This window comes from Crinia signifera, chromosome 6 (assembly GCF_055691185.1).
Source record: "Crinia signifera chromosome 6, ASM5569118v1, whole genome shotgun sequence".
In the NCBI taxonomy this organism is placed as follows: Eukaryota; Metazoa; Chordata; class Amphibia; order Anura; family Myobatrachidae; genus Crinia; species Crinia signifera.
The window spans coordinates 255,842,633-255,862,193 of record NC_139222.1 but is presented as its reverse complement, the minus strand read 5'-3'; the positions used below and the strand labels follow the sequence as shown (position 1 = coordinate 255,862,193).

General features: G+C 41.3%; 1 protein-coding gene across 1 annotated transcript in view; it reads left to right on the top strand.

Moving 5' to 3' along the window:
- LOC146009231 (alpha-1-inhibitor 3-like) overlaps positions 1 to 10,965 on the top strand; it is a 106,843-nt gene extending 95,878 nt beyond the window's left edge. Inside the window, exons 32-37 of the mRNA XM_083149393.1 lie at positions 830 to 920; positions 3,065 to 3,133; positions 6,412 to 6,514; positions 7,282 to 7,323; positions 8,830 to 8,964; positions 10,778 to 10,965. Of these exons, the coding sequence (XP_083005519.1) occupies positions 830 to 920; positions 3,065 to 3,133; positions 6,412 to 6,514; positions 7,282 to 7,323; positions 8,830 to 8,964; positions 10,778 to 10,806 (469 nt within the window). The 3' untranslated portion in view covers positions 10,807 to 10,965. The remainder of the gene's footprint in view (positions 1 to 829; positions 921 to 3,064; positions 3,134 to 6,411; positions 6,515 to 7,281; positions 7,324 to 8,829; positions 8,965 to 10,777) is intronic.
- Positions 10,966 to 19,561: the final 8,596 nt, after the last annotated feature.

Genomic DNA, 19,561 nt, shown 5'->3' with positions numbered 1-19,561 from the left:
TATGCTAAGTGTGTGAAGTGAGACCAAGCAAGACCAGAGTGGAAAATGTCATAATAGTCTAAGTTTGACCATTTTTGATACACTATGCTAAGGAACCTGGGTACTTGTTTCCTAGCAGGGCGCCCAGTATGCTGTAAGCGTAAAGGTCTATTCTCCGTAGTAAAATCGCCTCGCATTGCATCTCAAGGGCCATTTTAGTGCCGCGCAATGCAATTTTTTTAATGTAATTTATTCACTGCTCTGTTGGCTCCAGGGGATCGCATTGCACCTCCTGCAAAATTGCATGCGATTTTATAGGGTGCCATGCCATGCCATTAGCTATACACTTGTATGACATACAATGAGGTTTCACTGACCCCTCCACTATCCATGACACCCTGAAGCGTGGCGAGCAGTGGCGGAACGCGTCCTCCCGACCTTTTCATACCCCCTTTATCCACGTCTGCGTGGAGTATATAGTGTGGCGAGCGCAGCAAGCCAACGAGCCCGAGCAGTGAGCCCTGCGAGGGGAACGTGGATTACTTTACATGTATTGCTCACTACGCTCACCACGCTACGGGCTCGGTGGCTCGCTGTGCTCGCCACACTATACAATATCAACTCCACGCCTACGTGGATAGTGGGGGTATGAAAACGTTGAGAGGAGGTGTTCTGCCGCCCCTTGCCACGCTTCGGGGTGGCGTAGTTAGTGGGGGGGTCAGTAAAACATCATTGTATTTCATACAAGTGTATAGCTAATGGCATGGCATCGCACGCTATAAAATCACATGCTAGGAAACAAGTACCGGAACCTGGAGCTCCCTCACTTTATTCTTCCATCCTGTTCTAGATACACAGGAAAGAGGGAGGAGACTAACATGGCACTGGTTGTGGTGGAGTTTCTGTCAGGATTTGTGCCTGATAAGAAGAGTATTAAAAAGGTAGGAAATGGCATTTAATAAACTATTATATAGCTCTTCAAATGTTGTACTGTAGGTCTGCAGAGTTAGAATTAATTCTGTGTTTTGGTGAAACTGGAACCAAGTCTGACAGCTTAGGCAAATGAAGGAAACCGGGCTATCATGGGCATATTTTTGAATTATTGAGCTTTATGCACAAAATCATGGAAAGACAGTCCGGGCCTTCAATGCACAAAGATGAAATAAGAACTAGTGTGATCCATTTATCTCTTGGTCTGGGGCTGCCCACAATAATGCCCCTGTGTCCTTATCAGACCATAAATGTGCATGAGGCCATTGCCAGGGAAGGATCCTACAGATACCCTACTGGTAAATATTGTGATCTATAGGCTATAATGTCTATCACCATCTGAAATCTGGAAGATGGTATTACAGATGTGTCCATAGGCAGCCCCTTCCTGTGTGCCAGGTCCTGAGAGACTGTTCTAGAACTGGGCATCTGTTTTGTGTCTATTTGGTGAAAAAATAAATGCATGTGTCACAACACAATGCAAGTAGGACACACAGGGAGACTGTGCAGGTTCATAATTGGCAACACTTTTATATCTGTGTGTGACTCTGCCTCTGAATATATATACTAACAGAACTACTTTAGAATATATATACTAACAGAACTACTGAGCTGTTCTGCTCTGTATACAGGTTCAGTCACACACAATATACAAGCGTCAATATTCATACAGCAGACAATTTTGAGGATGCTAGAGGAGGCGGCAGCCTTCTGCGGGTCCCTACTACTGCAGAAGCGGTGTGTGGAGGGGTAAGGCACGGGGGCAGTTGTTACTTTAGTGAGGAGGTAAACTTAACTTGGAGTGGGGCGCTGCCGAAATTTTCAGAGGGGGAGGGGGTGGAGCACAAATCTGGTAGTTACGACACTGGTGCTAAATTTAGATGTAGGAGGGCACTTGTCATTTTAGCAGCCCCTAATTTTGCAATCAAAAATGGGGATCACAGCAGATATTGCCCTTGTCATCTGTGGTCCCCTGTGCATAAATATTGGGGGTATATTAATGTTTTGGGTACAACCAACCACACTCACAAAACAGGTGTTCCCACATAGAGTCTTTGATAAATAGACTCCTAAGTATATTATTTCTTAGAATTATTACCACCAGGCTGGTAGCTGTAAAATCCAAGAGGGGCAAAAACACAGCCAAAGGGACACTTGCAGGTCTAGGCCTATAACTGTCTAGGCTGGTGTATCTGTAATACAAAATTTTCGGCATACTATTACACTCCACCTAAGGAGTCAATGTCCAGGGTGGGTATAGTTTCTGGGGTCATCATCTGCAGATATGCTGGGCATGCCCTGAGATTGATGAAGATGGGGGAATCATGAACTCATGCCCCATTGTCTATGATGCAACATGCCAAGAGATCCAATTTGCACTGTGTGACAATCATAGTGACACCATTGGTCTCGCTGTCATAATTTCCACAATGTCAGCCATACTTTTCAGCACAGACCTACAAACAAAATTCTGCCAAAGCTCCAGCAAAAAAAAAGAGGCAATCCATTTCATAGGATATCAATTTGTTTTCTGATTATTTTAAATTATTTGAATTTGTAATGTGGATCCATACTCCACTTGATACAAATTTTTAATCAAAATTGATATATTCTGATATTTCGACTTTACTCCAGGTTTACAAACTTTATCATTTATTAATACCAGTGCGAAGGTTAACCCTGAGCAACACTCCTCTACTGTATGTGGAAAATAGTTGCTCTTCAAGTAGAGCTTCCATACATTTGTATTTACCTGTAACTTACTGCTATCATTAGAGTGACAGCAGTGAGGTACAATCTGTACATTATCAATTGTACTGCTATAATACAATGGGCCCAATTCAGCACTGATTGTAAAAGTGGGAAGATCGCTATTAGGTGATTTTAGCACTTTTGCCCATGCGCCGTGCATTCAGCGCACATACACATGGCCTAGAAACGGCATTGGCAGGGTGTTTTTCAAGAAAATTGCGACTGATGCTGAATTAAGCCCAATATATTTAATATGATCAGCATCATTAGACAAGAAGGCTATTATTATCCTCTCTCTCTCACATTTTGCATATTCATGTTGTTGTTGTTTTACTTCCTGCAGTTGGAGAAAAATCCTTTAGTGAAAAGAACAGAGGTGTCAGAAAGTAATGTCACCATTTACTTGGACAAGGTAAGGAATGTATCAGTCTATTCTAAATACTTGGCTGTATTTACACATCAAAACATATGTTTACATGGAAATAAATCCGCTACAAATCCATAAAATATAAGTTGTGTAGTGATTCTATGATATGCAGTAAGAATGTGTCCATTTGTCGCAAATAAAACCCCATAAACTCGCCTTATACATGAAACATGCTACAGATGGAGCGGGTCTAATCTTTGCAGGGGATGGCGGAAGATACGCCATCCGCCATCCCCCGCCAGCCGCCATATGGGGACGCAAGGGGACACGCGCGCACGAGGTGCGCGCGCGTCGCCTTACAACGGGGCTTCCCTTGGGTCACCCCGCCGCCTCGCCGACGGTCGCCCCGGGTCCCCGCCGCCTCGCTGACGGTCGCCCCGGGTCCCCGCCGCCTTGCCGCCCCTCCCCCCTAACCCTGTCCGTCTCCCTGAAGTGGAGACGGACAGGGTTCCCGTCCCCCCACGACGGGAAACTGAGACGCGCGTGCGTGTGAGATGCACACGCATCTCAGTGAGATGGAGCGCCTCTCCACCGGCGATCGCCAGCGGACAGATTCTGTACATTGGGATATGTCGGGTAGATAACAGACAATAACGATGTATGAAGTCTACCAAAGGATCAGAAATAATACGCATGCATACATACGGAAACCATTCTGCTTTCTAATCAGTTTCATAGATACTGTATGTTGCATGACGTTATCAGAAAGCAGGAGAGTACTGTAGCATATTTGCAAATAAATAAAGACTATATTGATGACTGAGGTTTTATGTTCCACAGGGCCGGTGCTAGGGTGTCTAGCACCCTCCTGCAAACTAAAATTTTGCGCCCTCCCGCAAACTAAAATTTTGCGCCCTCCCTTCCATAGTCCATAAAGGGACAATTTGTTAGAGTACCCTTCCCCAGGATTGCAATGGATGACAAATGTTTGTGTGTGTGTGTGTGTGTGTGTGAATACACTCCCAAATTAAATGGATGAATATAGACAGGCAGATATATAAATAATAAAAATAACAAGTTGATAAACCTAGCTGCGCTCACAGGAGCAGCTACAATAGACTAAATCGAGTATGTTTCACCTAGCACATATATCCTAAATACAAAAATCTCATGAACTCCCTTCCATTGTTCACTTATTTATCAAAAATGGGAAAAGAGGAAAGTTACTTAAAACACTGAAACTTAAATATTGGTGGTGATAATTCCACATGCATTGCCAGGCGTCACAGTGTATCGTATACATATGACCTGTGCTGCCCGGATGGTAACAGGTATACTCCTATATCTTAAGTAATTGAAATAAAACAGAAATACAGTAAAGTAAAAAAAAGGTGGACTGGTGGATGCGATTGCCCTATAACCCTTAGCTGGTTGCAAATAGGCCTTAAAGGTGTATCTTCATAATCTGATGTACAGCGTGAATTGGAACCACACGATAGGAGACACTGCCAGAGGGAACTCCTAAAAGATACACCTTTAAGGTCTATTTTCACCTAGCTATGGGTGGTTGCAATAGTATTCACCAGTCCATTTTTTTTACTTCACTGTATTGCACTATACCAGTGTTTTTCAACCACTGTGCCGTGGCACACTAGTGTGCCTTGAGCTGTTCTCAAGTGTGCCCCCAGATCTAGAGATGCCCAAACCAGTTTAAAGCCACCACCAGTTCAACTGTTATTTACTGGTCTCTTCTTTTCATGTAAAGGGCCAATGTATTTTATTTTTGTTACCTGTGGGGACTAGTGTGATTGTTTTTTATATGGGGGCCAATAGGTTTGTTTTATTTCCTGTGGGGGCCAATGTGTTTTGCACTGTGGGGATCTCATGGTGTGCCTTGGCAATTTTAAAATCTTATTTAGTGTGCCGCAAGGAAAAAAGGTTGAAAATCACTGCACTATACAGTATATTTCTGTTTTATTTCGGTTATGTGAGTATATTTTTAGCATCCGGGCAGCACAGGTCTTTACGTAACCTTCCTGTTTTCCCCTTTTTTTAAAATAACTGAGCACTATTGCCACTCATACACGGTGTGACGGGGAGGTGCAATGAGATTCGTGCTCCAGCGCACATCACATGGCACAGCACATGAAGTATGTGCTGCAGGTACTTTTTGAACTAGATTGCATCGCATCTAGTTCAAAACGTGTGGTGCAAGAGCCCATCGTATGTGTTTTGAAATAGATGCAATGTAATATAGTTTAAAATGCATGGTGCACATCGCACCGTGTATGGGCGGCATAAGAGGAGGTTCATCAGATAGTTAGATAAATAAACAGACTGACAGATATTAGACAGATAGACATACGGAGATAGATGAGAGAGAGAGATGATAGATAGATAGATAGATAGATAGATAGATAGATAGATAGATAGATAGATAGATAGATAGATAGATAGATAGATAGATAGATAGATAAAGACTGACAGAGAGAGAGAAAGAGACAGATGATAGATAGATAGATAGATAGATAGATAGATAGATAGATAGATAGATAGATTCAGACAGAGATAAAGATATATGGAGAGAGAGAGAGGGACACAGGCAGACAGAGATTAGATATAGACAGAGATAGTGAGATAATAGATAGATAGATAGATAGATAGATAGACACAAATAAAAACAAACTCACTCAGCCAGGCCAGCTCCTCTGTCGGCTCCCGGGCCATCTCTCTCATGCAGAGCTCCACACTGAGATGGAGGCATCTATTGGCTCCTGTTAGTACTGCAGTTAGCAGTAACCCCAGAGCCTCCTCCGACACTCACCCTTCCCCAAATTCAGGTGGGTGCTTCTTGTTGCCCACGCCGCTGTCTGTCAGACAGTGTCACAGGCAGCGGCAGCCGACAGGGGCAGGGTGCAGAGCAGGGAGAGCACCTCTGCTGGCTGGCGCCTCCCTGCTTTGCATCCCTTGCTGAGCGGGTTCCGCCGGCCCTGATGTTCCACATCCCTTATCCAAACCTAAGCTGCTCCCAACAAGAAACAGACCTTCACTATACACTGTACAAGTGCTCTATCTCTTCTTAGTAGTGTACTTTATAGAGGACCATTATGTGAACTTGTTTCATGGCTTCCCTCTGGGTACTGTGACCTAATGGCACCTTTGTGAAGCAAGAACTCAAACACAAGAACCTACTGTACAGTCAATAGAAAGACATGACCCCACACATAATGGCCATGCAGATCCACCCTGGCATTTTACGACATTTGCACTTCACATTTCTGGTTCCCAGATTAAATTCAGTGACTTGCTCTGTTCATCCACAGCTCACTCACACAGATGAACACTTTGTTCTTGTGCTCAATGAAGAAAAACACGTGAAAAATCTACACCCGGCAAATGTCGCAGTTTATGACTATTATGTTCCAGGTAGGTAGAAATACACACATAACATACATGTACTTATTGTTCAAATTGTGGACAAAGTCATGTTTCTGAAGTCTGACTTGTCTTTTACTAGAAGTATGTGTTCTAGTAATAGCCTGGCTTATTTGCATGTTTATCTTGAACCCTTTTATGTTTAATTAATTTGGTTTGCCCTGATAAAATTCATAAGCAGTAATATTTATAATACAGAAGTGAGGATGTGTGATAAAAGTTTTAGACATTCAGAATTTTGACATGGATGTGAGGTCAACATGTCACATGTTGACCTTCACAATGTTGACATAATATACATTTTGAAAAGCGGCATGACAAGCATATGGCTGTCCATTCCAGAGGTGCCTTTGCCTAATCATACTGTTAACCCTAGCCCTAATCGTATCCTAAATTTATCCCTAACCCTAGTCAGAACTGTAAACCTAACCATAATCCTATTTTTAGCATTAACCCTAACTCCTATCCTAAACCTGACCCTATCCATAAACCAAGCCCAGACACTAAACTTAACCCTAATCCTATCTATAAACTAACCCTAAACCTATCCCTAAAGTCATTTTAAAAAATGGCTGTTAAAATTCTATTGTCAACATTCACAAAATTTACATAAGTCTTGTGGATGTTGACATATTGTATGTACACAGTCTTTCTATGTTGAGATTCTGAACGTCAGTATTATGAATGTATACCTAGAATAATTCTACTAACAAGTTCCTCCATTAATCAGGTATAATGTCTTGTGTTTTCTGTTCTAGATGTACATGACGTAGAAGAGTATAACTCTCCCTGCAATGCAAGTAAGGACACTTATATCTCAATATAGTGATTTTACCTGTACTGAAGATGGTTTTAGAGATGTGCAGTTTTCACAGTGAGTTGGAACAGAATTCACCAGTGATTGTGAATCCTAAACACTTAATATTGTGATTACTAAGATTTCCAATAAGGGCCATATCCTATTAGTAGTAGTGCTACACCCCTTCTAATAGGTGAGTCCCGGGATATCCTATTAGGTCCTTTCTCCCAATACCCGCTGTAATCGTGTATTATGCTTTTGCGTGTCTGAGGCAGTAATGGGGCTTCAGAATGGCAAAAGGATGTAAGGTTGCTATATTTGTGTGATCAGCTGGCTGGCTTATTAACCCTGGGGTTAATTATTTGCAAGGCCAGACATATTGGAACGAGTCCATAGGCAATGCTGTGCTGTATATGAATATAGATTGTTGCTTTGCAGGGGATAAGTCTTCTTATGCTCCGCATAATTTATTTAGGTAGTTCATGTGAATATGGATCTAATTGTTTACTTTTTGAATCTCAAAGCACAGACAATTGAGTTTTGGGATTAAGTCACACATACCCTTGGTCTTTTAAGTATCAGACTCACTCTCAGTATCAGCGCTGATGCCCTGTGTGTTTCGCTGGCAGCTCGGCATGCTGGAGCTCGTTCGAGTTGGGGATGTGTACGGTGTGCTGCACACTCCTTTCCGCTGGTGATCGGTGCTCCCGTCTATCGCTGCGGTGGCTTGATGTCAAAGAGCCATTCTCGCATTCAATGTCGCCCCACTTGATTTGTTCAGTGGGAAAACAGCGGTTGGAGGGTTCCACAATGTTACATCACCTGCAATTGAATGCGTTTCTCCGCTCTCAGAGCGGCTTTCTCAAAGAGGCAGAAAGTTAGAATACTTCTCTGAATCAGGACCGATCTACCAACAACTTCTTTCTAGCAAATTGCGCTCCATTATATTTATCCCTAAGGAACATTTTTATTAATATTCGGGTTTCAGAACCTATATTTGTAATTGTGGCAATACAAAAAAAAAAATACATTCAATTTGATGTAGTTACTATATATACACATGCGGGGATAGAGATTTTAAAAGGTTTTGGAGGAACCATCTAGTCTTTTCTGTAGAATGTTACCCATGAGCTTAAGAGGCCAATGGCATCTTCAGATGATGTTAGCTGTCAGGGCCAAACTCAATGCTTGGTAAACCTGACAGCTTTGCAGCCCCCATAGAAACTATTAGGAGCTATGGCTGCTCTGAGAAATGGAAGGACTCTGGCATATTTGGAGATATCTGCGGCAATTCCTCCTTCATAAATTGGGGGTGATAATTGATGTTAGCTTGTAGCCACCAAAAAGGCTTTTTATTTGGTGGGATATGCGGCATAAATAAATAAATAAGCCTCTTTTTGTACATTATAAAAACAATAAACTGAATCTACTGTATGACCTGTAAATAGTAGTTATGATGTTCCAATGCTTTTATATTAGCAATGACTTCTGCATGTATCTCTCCCAGTGAAAGGCCACTGCAAAGTCGGTGTGTCCGAGAGGGCAGATTGTGGGCATCCAGGTATTACCAGGGAGCAGTGTGAACAGAAAGGCTGCTGCTACGATTCCAGTATTTCTCAGTCCAAGTGGTGTTTCTTCCAAGGTTTGTCTAACTTATATTTAATATTGTGATCATCCCTGTCACGAAGTTCTAATCTTCTGCTCCTTCAGCTGATATTTTTCATGACTATTTATTAGGGAAGAACAGGTTTTTTTTAAACTGAACTTACGCAAATTTAGGGTATCTAAGTAAAACCAGCTCAGATCACTTTGTGGAGCTGAGTGAACCGAATCCCAAGACAGCTCTTACCTCGAGTTCGGAAATTAGATGTATAAATTGAAGTTTAGGTTTGGATCGCATGTAAGTTCCTCTCTATTTCTGGTGATATTTCACACAAGAGAGTGTACTGTATGTTGAGGTGGGAGTAATTTACTAGAAATGTCTGGAAGCTAATGCTGTTGATGTTCCTAATACTGTAGTAATAAAAACGGTACTTGTTTCCTAGCCTGGCCACAATCGCGGGCATCGTGTACCTTTAAGTTAAGGTACACGATGCCCGCGATGGACCCGATTTCCTTTGAAATCAGGTCCATTTTGCCGGCAAAGGCAAAATCAGGGGGCATCGCGTCGGTCACGTGCATTAATATTGGCCCCCGACGCGACCGACGCGATGCCCGCGATTTTGCCATAGGCTTCAATGTTAAAATATTTTTAACATTGAAATCGGGAGCATGGCGTCGGTCTTGTGCCATTATAATGGCACAAGATGAGATGGACTTGATTAAGTCCATTTTACATAGGAAACAATGTGAAATGGGCCAATAAGCCCATTGTGAGCGTCACCCCACGATAGACGCCAATCCGAAGCGTGGCGAGTGCAGCGAGCCCGCGAGGGGCGGCGGTGCGCGTCCTCCGACCTTTTCATACCCCTACTATCCACGTCGAGTTGAGAATATAAAGTATGTCGAGCGCAGCGAGCCACCGAGCCCGAAGCGTGTCGAGCGCAGCGAGCCCCGTGAGGGGATGCGTATACCTGTGAAGTTATACGCGTCCCCTCGCGGGGCTTGCTGCGCTCGCCACACTTTATATTCTCAACTCCACGCCGATGTGGATAGTAGGGGTATGAAAAGGTCGGAGGACACGCACCGCCGCCTCTCGCGGGCTCGCTGCGCTCGCCACGCTTAGGGTTGCCGTCAATCGTGGGGTGGCGTTGAGGGGTTACAATTGGGGGTCTGGGGAATAGTTTACATTGAATCCAATGTAAAATAGGGTCCCAGGGGCCCTATTCACATTTGATTTAATGTAAAAATCGGGTCGATCACGTCGGTCGCATCGCATGCGATTTGGTTGCATGCGATGCGACCGACGCGATTTTTCCGACACGATCACCCCGATGCAAATCGGTGTGGCCGTGCTAGGAAACAAGTACCATAAAAACACATCTATTAAGTTTCACATCTATATAAGTTTCATGGTTTTCTGCAATTTTTATACATTTTTAGAGAAATTTAAGATGGATACACACTATAAGATTATCTTTCCAATCTGGCTGGTTGGAACAAAATCTGTTAATGTCTGGGAACAAATTACAACCAACCATTTGCTCCCAAAAGCTATTAAATGTACAAAAAACACTAATTTACTTAAATTGGTTTAATCAAAATTCTTCAACCAATTTGTCTGAATGATCATTTTTGTCTGTTTTCCATGTTTGGGCGTAAATGGTCAATTATCATTTGCTCACAGGAATTACCAGATTTTCTTTCCAACCAGTAAGATTAAAAATATAATCTCACAGTGTGTATCAATCTTAATATCCAAAACCAAACCCAAAACAAGAACAAGGGTCCACGCATCTTTGTCAATGTATTGTGCCCTTTTATGACATACTAGGATTTAACTCTTTTTGTCACAGGATTTGAAAAAGAAGAATCTCACGAATAAAGAATCAGTATCTGAAGACATCACACACTGTGTCCCCTGAGACAACCAGTACATACAGTCTACCCACAAGAAGCAGACAGCATATAACTTCATCATGGACCCAGGCTAAATGATACTGTTTCTTGTAATGTAACATTCAATAAACAATACACAGTGTAATTTTGTGTGTGGATTTGTCGTGTGATAAAGTTTATTAGGCAATTATATATTTATTGTACTTATTATAAGGTGTCAAAACTAGGAAGCCCATAGTGACGTTAGACCAGGACAACTGCCCGTGATGTTGGTTACATCGGCACTCACAGGTAATAATACAAATTCACTGTCACCAGCAAGTGTTTCTTCAGGGGTCTGGCACCAGGTAGCCCTTTGATATTTATAGTTCATACTTGATTTCACATATATAGTTACATACTGTAGTAGGTGAGGCTGAATAAAGACTTGCGTCCATCTAGTTCAACCTATGTTTATAGTAGCTTATCCCTTGTTGTATAGTATGTTATGATATTTTAAAGACAGAATTTGTTACTTATTCGTACCCATGGATGTTTTTAACCAATAAATGTTTATCCAACCTTATTTTAAACATATTTATAGTGTCTGCTGACACCACTTCTCCAGGAAGAGAGTTCCAAAGTTTGACTGCTCTGACTGTAAAGAATTTTTTTTCTTATAGATGAACAAAATCTTTTTCTTCTAATCTAAACTCGTGCCCTCGCATCCTAGATTCCTTTCTAGTAGAAAAAAAGGGTGTTTGACAGTTCCTTATATTGGCCCCTGATATATTTATACATATTGAGCATATCACCCCTTAAACGTCTTTGCTCTAGTTTAAATAGTCCCAAATTGTTTAATCTTTTCTCATAGTTTAAATTCTCCATTCCCCTAATAAGCTTTGTTGCTCTTCTTTGGATTTTTTCTAATTCTATGATGTCCTTTTTATAGTGCGGGGCCCAGAACTGTACTGCGTATTCGAGGTGCGGTCTAACCAATGATTTGTACAGAGGCATAATTACTTTTGAGTCCCTAGTTTCAATGCCCCTTTTAATACATGCAAGAATTTTGTTGACCTTTTTTGTTGCTATATTACATTGAGCACTACACCCCAGTTTGTTGTCTATTTGGACTCCTAGATCCTTTTCTAATACTGATTTACCCAATTCATCCCCACTTAGGTTATAACTAGCACACTGGTTATGTCTCCCAAGGAGCATGACCTTGCATTTGTTCACATTGAACCTCATCTTCCACTTTTTTGCCCACTCATCTAGATTGTCAAGATCATTTTGAAGCTTGGTGACATCTTGTGATGATTTAATAACTCTGCTCAGTTTTGTATCGTCCGCAAAGATGGATAAATTGCTGAGTAACCCCATCCCAATATCGTTAATAAAAATGTTAAATAAAATGGGCCCAAGAACCGAACCCTGTGGCACTCCACTTAGTACTGGTATCATATTAGATACGGCACTGTTCACGACCACTCTTTGTTCTCTATTACACAGCCAGTTCCCTACCCATCTACAGATATTTGCTCCTAATCCCATGTCCTCCATTTTATTTATCAACCTCTTGTGTGGTACTGTGTCGAAGGCTTTAGCAAAATCTAGGAAAATCACATCTACAGCTTTTCCATTATCAAGGTTTTTGCTAACCTTTTCATAGAAATCAAGTAGATTAGTTTGGCATGAACGATTTTTCACGAACCCATGCTGGTTATTACTGAGTAAACTATGAAGTTCTATATATTCCTGGATACCATCTCTTAAAAATCCTTCAAATAGTTTACCCACTATTGATGTTAACAGGTCTGTAATTAGCGGGATCCTCCTTTTTTCCTTTTTTGAATAATGGCACTACCTCTGCTATTCTCCAGTCTTTTGGTACCTTTCCTGATGATAGTGAATTATCAAAGATATAATGTAGAGGGTAAGCTAATTCCTCCCTTAATTCCATTAGTACCCTAGGATGAATCCCATCTGGCCCAGGTGATTTATTTATTTTGATTTTGCTGAGCCTCAATATTATTTCCTTAGTAGAGAATTCAATATTGAGGTCCGGCTTGTTCATCCCATTTGTGGTATGTGTGTGTTCCACAGTCTGCTCTCCCTTAGTAAACACTGATAAGAAGAACTCATTTAACAGTTCGGCTTTTCCCTTGTCCTCCGTATAACTTTTTCCATTGATATCGGTTAGTGGGCCTATGTTGTCCTTAATTATACGTTTACTATTTATCATTTAAGTTATTTTTATAGAATTTAAATGCTCTTGCTTTATTTTTGATAGCTGACCTAACTTTTTTGTCCAACCATGGTGGCTTTTTTTTATTGAATTTACCCTTAGTTACTTTAGTATCCCACATTTCCTCAGAATTTATCCCCTCAAAAACTGTTTCCCTCACAATTCTTTTTAGGGCTTCTCTGAATAATTTGAAGTTAGCTTTTCTGAAGTTTAGTATTTTTGTCGATCCTTTGTGATGTAATTTACTGAAGTTGATTTCCAGTGAAACCATATTGTGGTCACTGTTCCCTAGGTGTTCAATTACTTTTGTGTTTGAAACTAAATCTATATTATTTGTTAAAACCAAATCCAATAATGCCTTATTACAAGTTGGAGCTTCTACTGTTTGTGTGGTAAACCGGTCTTTAAGTAAGCTTAGGAACCCACTGCTTCTTGCTGTTTTACATGTTTCAATTTTCCAATCAATATCAGGTAAATTAAAATCACCCATAATTAATACCTGACCCTGATCTGATGACTGTTTGATTTGGTTTAAAAGAAGAGACTCATCCCCTTCGTTTATGTTTGGTGGTCTATAGCATACCCCTATTAAAATTCTGTTATTAGGTTTTTTGTTATTGTCGGTTATCTCTGCCCACACGGCCTCCGTGTAGTCTTCCTCTGTACCTGTGCTCATTTCTTTCTCACATGATGTTAAGTAATTTTTTTACATATAGGCACACCCCCCCCCCCCCCAGGCCTTTCTATTTTCCCTGTCTTTTCTGTAGAGTGTATATCCCTCCATGCATAATGCCCAATTGTGCGACTCGTTACACCATGTTTCTGTAATACCAATAATGTCATAATCGCCTCTAGTGACCACAGTTTCAAGTTCCCCGATTTTACCTGCTAAGCTTCTTGCATTAGCCAGTAGGCATTTTAATTTATGTTTATTTTTATTTGCGTCCCTAACATTGTGTTGAATTTCTCCTCTGGACTTATTTGAATTCCTTCCTAACTTCCTTGTACCCACCTCCCTCCTAGTAGACTCTCTACAGGCCTCCCCACCATTCCCACTGTCCGACCTATTTACAGTTTTGAAACTTCTTCCTATGTCGTTAACTCCTTCCCATACCCTAAGGTCATCTGTACCTAAGAGCTTTAATGAGGTAAGATTACTGTTATTACATAACATATTACATATTCCTAGAGCACCCTTTGAATTACCCACAATATTACCCTTATTAGTACCCCGGACATTGCCTGTAACTATGTCCTCCCCCCCCCTCCCCCAAATTGATTCTTGACCCCAATCCTACTATTCTCACTATGGGTTCCATAGTATCTATCTATCCCCATATATGTACCTCTTAGGCCAGGGAACTTTTTTACCTTTTACCCCAAAATATATTTAGATATGCCAAAGTTACCCCCTTTGATTTGAAAGGAAGGAAATCATATACTACCCCCAGAAATTGATGGTATACCCTGCTAGTACAGTACACAGCCTGGCAGCAATTGATGATGATGATGATGATGATTACCATATATGGCTGTATGTGGTACAAAACTTGTACCACACACAGCCATACATGTAATCATAATCATCATCATCAATGGCTGCCAGGCTGTGTGTGGTATAGCCATTGATAATGTGACATCCAGGCAACTATTCGTGTAAGTATTTTAAGATAATATAGTGACAGTCTGTGCAATTCTTTTCCGATAGACTAGAGATGGGTATACCCTGACAGGAGCCTAGAACCAGGCAAAGAAATTTGGCGCGGCAGTGCAGACTGCACTCTGCCGATATGGCGCAACAACAAGTCAACTCAACTGAAGAAGCAGGCAGACTTGGATACGGGGCCCAGGACATCACACAGCGAAGCTTGGGCCTGATGCACTGCACTGCGTCAGGTCTTTGTATACTACAGTACTGTAATACACACAGCCGTGCATGCATATAGAATCGATATATAGATTCTATATGCAATGAAATAAAATTCCTGGGGGTAATGGACGGTTGCGCTGCCGAGACACAGCCAGGCATGCATATAGATTCATATGCATGCTCAACTGTGTCTCTGCAGTGTGACTGTCCATTACCCCCCAGAATTTAACATTTTACCCCATTAGGGATAATTTGCCACTGTTCCCTGACCACTGCCTTACACTTTTAGCTTTGTCAAAGAACATTCTTATTGTTCCACAAGCATCCTTAACCTCCCACCGTCCTTGCTCAAAGTTAACAATTTCGGAGTCCCTGTTATACTCTTCTTAGCAGAGCTGCAGTGAAAAGACAATTATTTATTTATTTATTTTATTTCTTTATTAACAGTTTCTTATATATCGCAGCATATTCCGTTGCGCTTTACAAAGGAGACTAAAAAAATATTACAGTGCGGACCAGATTCAACCAATTGAAATGAATTGCACCCTAATTGCACTAATATAATGTACTGTCTATACAGTTTACTTATAGGTATAGGCAATTAAATGTAATGCCTTAACTAGATAGCAGCTCCCAAATAGTTTACTAGGTCGCAACTGTTAAGACACAGAGACTGCTCTAGTTAAAAAACAATAATTCTGATTTTATTAATAAAATAAAACATATATTGTAAATAAACAGCCCCTTTTATAGCTTGCAAAGATAAGAATAAATTAAGACCAACGTGGTTACTTTCATACACATATGTATGCAATCATTATAAAGCCAGTCCAATGTTAATAGGTGTTTTGTTTGAACTCCAGATTGTTCAATCAACATGAATTGGAAATGATGAATCCGTTATTGCCCTAGAGGTATAGAGTGTGGATAAATTTAATATATCCATGTAGACTTGAATGTCATAATCACCGATCATGAGCAAAACATGGAGATTATTTATTTCCACAATTAAGTGTGTATAGGTAAACAGTGCAACCTTTGTATTTATCTGGCTTTAGTAGTGGTGATGTAACTTGCACCGAGTATTACCTCGCCCTCAGACGATCTCCATAGCTCTCAGATGCATTGACACTGATGTATGCGACTATATTGTATATCCCCGTTCTGAGTTGAAAAGTCAATCTCTGGGAGATCTCTGAATATTTTTCCCATGTAAATACCAAAGCAAAAAATCAATTGAATATTCCCACTTTCTCTGTTTCTTCTATTACCAGGGTACCCTGCTAATTTTTTAGTGGGCCAATATTTTCCTTCCTTAACCGTTTCTCGATTATATAATTATATCATTTTTTGGGATTAGATTTGCAATCTGAAGCTATTTTTTGTTCTGTCTCTAATTTAGCTATATTGATTGTATTTTTACATTTCTTATCACATTCATTATGTAGGGCAGATGATACGGGTGTCCCATCTTGTTTAATCGTTGACAGTCCCCCCAAAAAATTTCAATTCAGTCTGGTTTAAATGTTTAAATTAATTGTATTTTTGTTTTATTCAAAAACGGTCTACATTGAATGTTGAACAATGTTAATGTTCTTATTTTAAAGTAGCTCACCATTGGATTTACTACTAGCGCTAGGGCTGTTGAGCCTGACTTGACTTGGACTTGAAGAGGGTTAAACGCTTTGAATGCCCTCCTTTTTGTAGCCATTTTGTTGCCATTTCAAATTCAGCTACCTTTTCACATTTGTTCTGTTATTTACCCTAGGAATAAATTTATCAGTGCCCTCCTGCAGTATTTTGTTTTAAAGTTTGACACCTTTTAGAAGTATTCATACCTCTAAATAATTATTTCCCGTTTGTATCCCTTAACACACAGGTCTTCAACCTGTGGCCCTCCAGATGTTGTGAAACTACATGTCCCAGCATGCCCTGACAGTTTGTGCATGCTCTTATAGGAAAAAATGTGGCAATGCATGCTGGAACATGTAGTTTCACAACATCTGGAGGGCCACAGGTTGAAGACTCATGCTTAAGGACTCCTCAAATGTATCAGTTTGCTTTCCTGAAATTTAAGGACCTAGTTGCTCCAATATAATTATCTTGGTACTTGTGGAGTATCACGGCTCCCATCGTATGGCATCGTATGCCATATGTAGTGGCATACGATGGCATACGATGCGATGTTTTAACCGATTTTTGAGCATTTTTGCACAAAAATCGTATGCCATCGCATGGCATCGTATGCCATATGTAGTGGCATACGATGGCATACGATGCGATACGATGTTTTACCGATTTTTGAGCATTTTAGCTCCAAAATCGTATGCGATCGCATCGGATGCCATACGATGGCATCCGATGCGATGCGATGGCACCCGATTTTGCACTAAAATGCATCAGAATGCATTGAAATGTGTATTAAAGTAGTGAAATGCCCCTAAATGCCATTTTTCATAGTGCACCACCCCCACTATCAACGTCAACCCGAAGCGTGGCGAGCGCAGCGAGCCCCGCGAGGGGACGCAGATACCTGTGAAGCCCGCGAGGGGACTCGTATAGCTGTGAAGGTATCCGCGTCCCCTCGCGGGGCGCGCTGCGCTCGCCACGCTTCGGGCTCGGTGTCTCGCTGCGCTCGCCACACTATTCTATTCTCAACTCCACGCCGACGTGGATAGTGGGGGTATGAAAAGGTCGTAGGACGCGTACCGCCGCCCCTCGCGGGCTCGCTGTGCTCGCCACGCTTCGGGTTGACGTTGATAGTGGGGGTGGTGCACTATGAAAAATTGCATTTGGGGGCATTTCACAAGTTTAATACACATTTCAATGCATTCTGATGCATTTCAATGCAAAATCGGGTGCGATCGCATCGCATCACATGCGATTTGATCGCATGCGATGCGATTTTTAGCATACGATCTGCATACGATGCAGGTCGTGGGAGCCGTGATACTCCACAAGTACCATTATCTTTGTTAAAATGTATCCCTTTGAGTGTCAACATCTCTGTGAGAGATGCACAAAATATAAGTGCCAACATCTCTGAGAGATATGCAAAACATTGGCTAAAAATACAAGCATCTCTCACATTTGTTATATGAGTTCAAATAAAAAATGTGTAAAAAAATATTATATTCCCTATAAAAGGTAAACATTACAGGTCATTATGATGAATAAAAATGTTTGCTTGACAATTTTCACAACAACTTTAACAAATTCACTTGGCACTCAAAGGGTTAAATCAAACGTGATCATATTGTGATCACTGTTCCCTAATGTCTCCCTTATGGTTATATTAGAAAGAATGTTCCCATTGTTGCTTATCAGAAAATCCAGGATATTATTATTATTTCTAGTTGGCTTTTCAACAAATTGATGCAAATAGTGGTCATTTGGGGCATCCAATAAAACATTTCCCTTAGCGGTACTACTCGACCTGTCTTTCCAATTTATTTCTGGGTAGTTAAAGTCGCCCATAATAATAATGTCCCCTAAGCTGGCCGCTTTTCCCACCTGTAGCAAGAAGTCTTTTTTCCTCCTCCGTATTTATGTTGGGTGGTTTATAACATTTTCCTACTATAAGTTTATTAGCCCCTTCATTTTTAACTTTGATTTCAACCCGTACAGATTCTACTGACTCCATTGTCTTCTCTTATGTATGGTTTAAGGATGGTTAACATATAAACATACCTCCCTCCCCTTCTACCTAATCTATTTTTCAAACAGACTTTAACCCTCTAAGTTAGCCTCCCAATCTTGATTTGTCCCACCAAGTTTCAATAATACCTATGAGATCAAAATCTTCCTGCCAAACTAGGGTCTCTAGTTCCTCCATTTTACTAGTCAAACTCCTAGCATTCAGATAAAGGCATTTCAGATCATATTTTTCCTTAGCCCTCGTCATGTTACCTGTTACCCGAAACGATAAAGTAGTATTACAGACAATACTTGTATTTGGTTGTGTGATTCTCACACTCCTGTCGTATACCTTGCTTCCCTCTTCCTCCCATCCCCTTGCTTCCTCCAAAATATAGCAGTCTTTGCCCTCTTTTCTACACCATTTTTTTTAGTCTGTGGTTTCTTACTATTCCCTCCTTCCAACTGCCTTGTTTAAAATCTCCTCCAGCTTCCCCACCATTCTACCCCCAAGCACCATTGCCCCTCCAGGTGCAATCCATCATGGAAAAAGAGATGGCCCTTGACTAAGAAGTCAGCCCAGTTTTCTAGAAACTTGAATCCCTCCCTCCTGCACCAGTCCTTGAGCCACATGTTAACTAGGGGGGAGCGGGTTCGGATCTCCGAAATCCGAATACCGCCGGAAACCCCAGATCCGAGAACAGACCCGAGCCCTGTTCAGGAATTCCCACCAGACTTGGGGCTAAGAATGTAGCAAAGCGTCATCATAACTCGATATAAGTCCCATGCTATTGCCGCCATTTTCACTCCGGCACTGGAGAGGGTAGTGGGTGGACGGGTCTCTCTGGTGGTCTGTGGGGGTGGTGACCTGGTGTATAGGTCCAGTCATGTGCTGCCTAATGCTGGTGTCCTGTGCTGCCTAGTACTGCTGGTATCCTACTGTATGTTACCATAAGTCCATTGGTGTATCTGTATAGGTCCAGTCCAGTGATACAGCTGTATAATTAA